The sequence below is a fragment of the Trypanosoma rangeli genome (genome assembly GCF_003719475.1).
Source record: "Trypanosoma rangeli strain AM80 chromosome Unknown Tra_15.4_contig_00776, whole genome shotgun sequence".
Classification (NCBI taxonomy): Eukaryota; Euglenozoa; class Kinetoplastea; order Trypanosomatida; family Trypanosomatidae; genus Trypanosoma; species Trypanosoma rangeli.
Window position 1 is genome coordinate 2800 of NW_021706524.1, and position 1214 is coordinate 4013.

At 53.0% G+C, this 1214-nt stretch overlaps 1 protein-coding gene across 1 annotated transcript in view, besides 1 other annotated feature; it reads right to left on the reverse strand.

Annotated features, from left to right (window-relative positions):
* The window catches only part of TraAM80_10062 (trans-sialidase), a gene marked incomplete at both ends in the record, with an annotated part of 1215 nt that extends 89 nt beyond the window's left edge, over positions 1-1126 (reverse strand). The window contains one exon of the mRNA XM_029386712.1: positions 1-1126. This exon is cut by the window's left edge and continues 89 nt beyond it. Within this exon, the coding sequence (XP_029233440.1) occupies positions 1-1126 (1126 nt within the window).
* A 64-nt stretch (positions 1127-1190) lies between these two features.
* Positions 1191-1214: a microsatellite.

A 1214-nucleotide genomic window follows, 5' to 3' on the forward strand; every position in this document is an offset into this window, starting at 1 on the left:
GGCTGCGGCGGCGATCATCACCTTCGCGAGACACCGGCCCAACGTCGTGCACACGGACATTGTCTGTCACCCAAAGATGCAGCTGACCCTCTCCCTTCTCCTCAGAATACACCGGCGTGGTGAGCAGCATCACCTTCTTTCCATCGATGGTTACGGTGATGAAGCCACTTCGTGCGCCCTCCCCTTTTCTATCATGTGAGTTGCCCCACACTTGAGAAATTGGCTCACTGCCAGACCAATAGTCCAAAGACACCAAAGACTTGTACATGTAATAGGAACCATCCGTGCAGGGAGTCATCATAAAGATGCGTCGGTCATCGACTTCGCCCCACTCCACAATCGATGGATTGTGGCAACCTTCACCTACCATATCGACAAAAGGCTCCCATTTATTCTCTGACGGGGTGAAGTGCGCTGCCAGCAAAAAGGTATTTCCACTCTTTGTGGCCTGCATGGGAAACACAAGTGTGCCATCACTCATCAAAGTACCCGACCCTCCGCCAGCAGAGAATTGAGTCAGGGGTGTAACATACATTCCGAGCCGAATCTCCACCGCATGCGGCTCACCCCACTGGACTTTCTTCTCTCCACCCTCAGTGACGCTCCCCTTCACCAGCAAAAGCTTACATTCACTTCGATCAGCCTCTTTGCTCTCCAATGTTGCACGGCTGCAGGTTCCCAGCAGCATATAGACATTATTGCCACTCACAAGTGTCGTTGGTCGCATTGTGTCCTTCATTTCGTTACCACCTTCCTTCAGCAGCTGTGTGTGAAAGGAACCTGTGCCCGCACCCATTGGAATCTCAGTCGGTTCTGTTCCAATTCTCTTGAGGTGCTGTGATACGATGCCAGTGAAGCTGCCGTTTCCATTCTTGCACTGGGCCTCAGCAACGGCAAACACAGCACCGTCCACCTCCACAAGGCTGGGGACACGCAGCGAGCGAACTGACCCTTCGACGCATTGCATTTCCTCCCACTTGGCACCAGTTATCGGTGTCCTCCCGTCAAATAATTTAATGTCCACCCATGGCATACTCCCCGCAGCTTGACTGCCACAGCATGTCAAGAGCACAAACAGCAGCAGCAGCACCGAATAAGAAAACAAATTCCAGGACATCTTGAGCATGTGTCTCTGCTCACTCACACTCTCTTCCCTCTGTGCGGTGGATCCGCTCAGGCCGCGACGATTGTCTCTCTCTCTCTCTCTCTCTCTC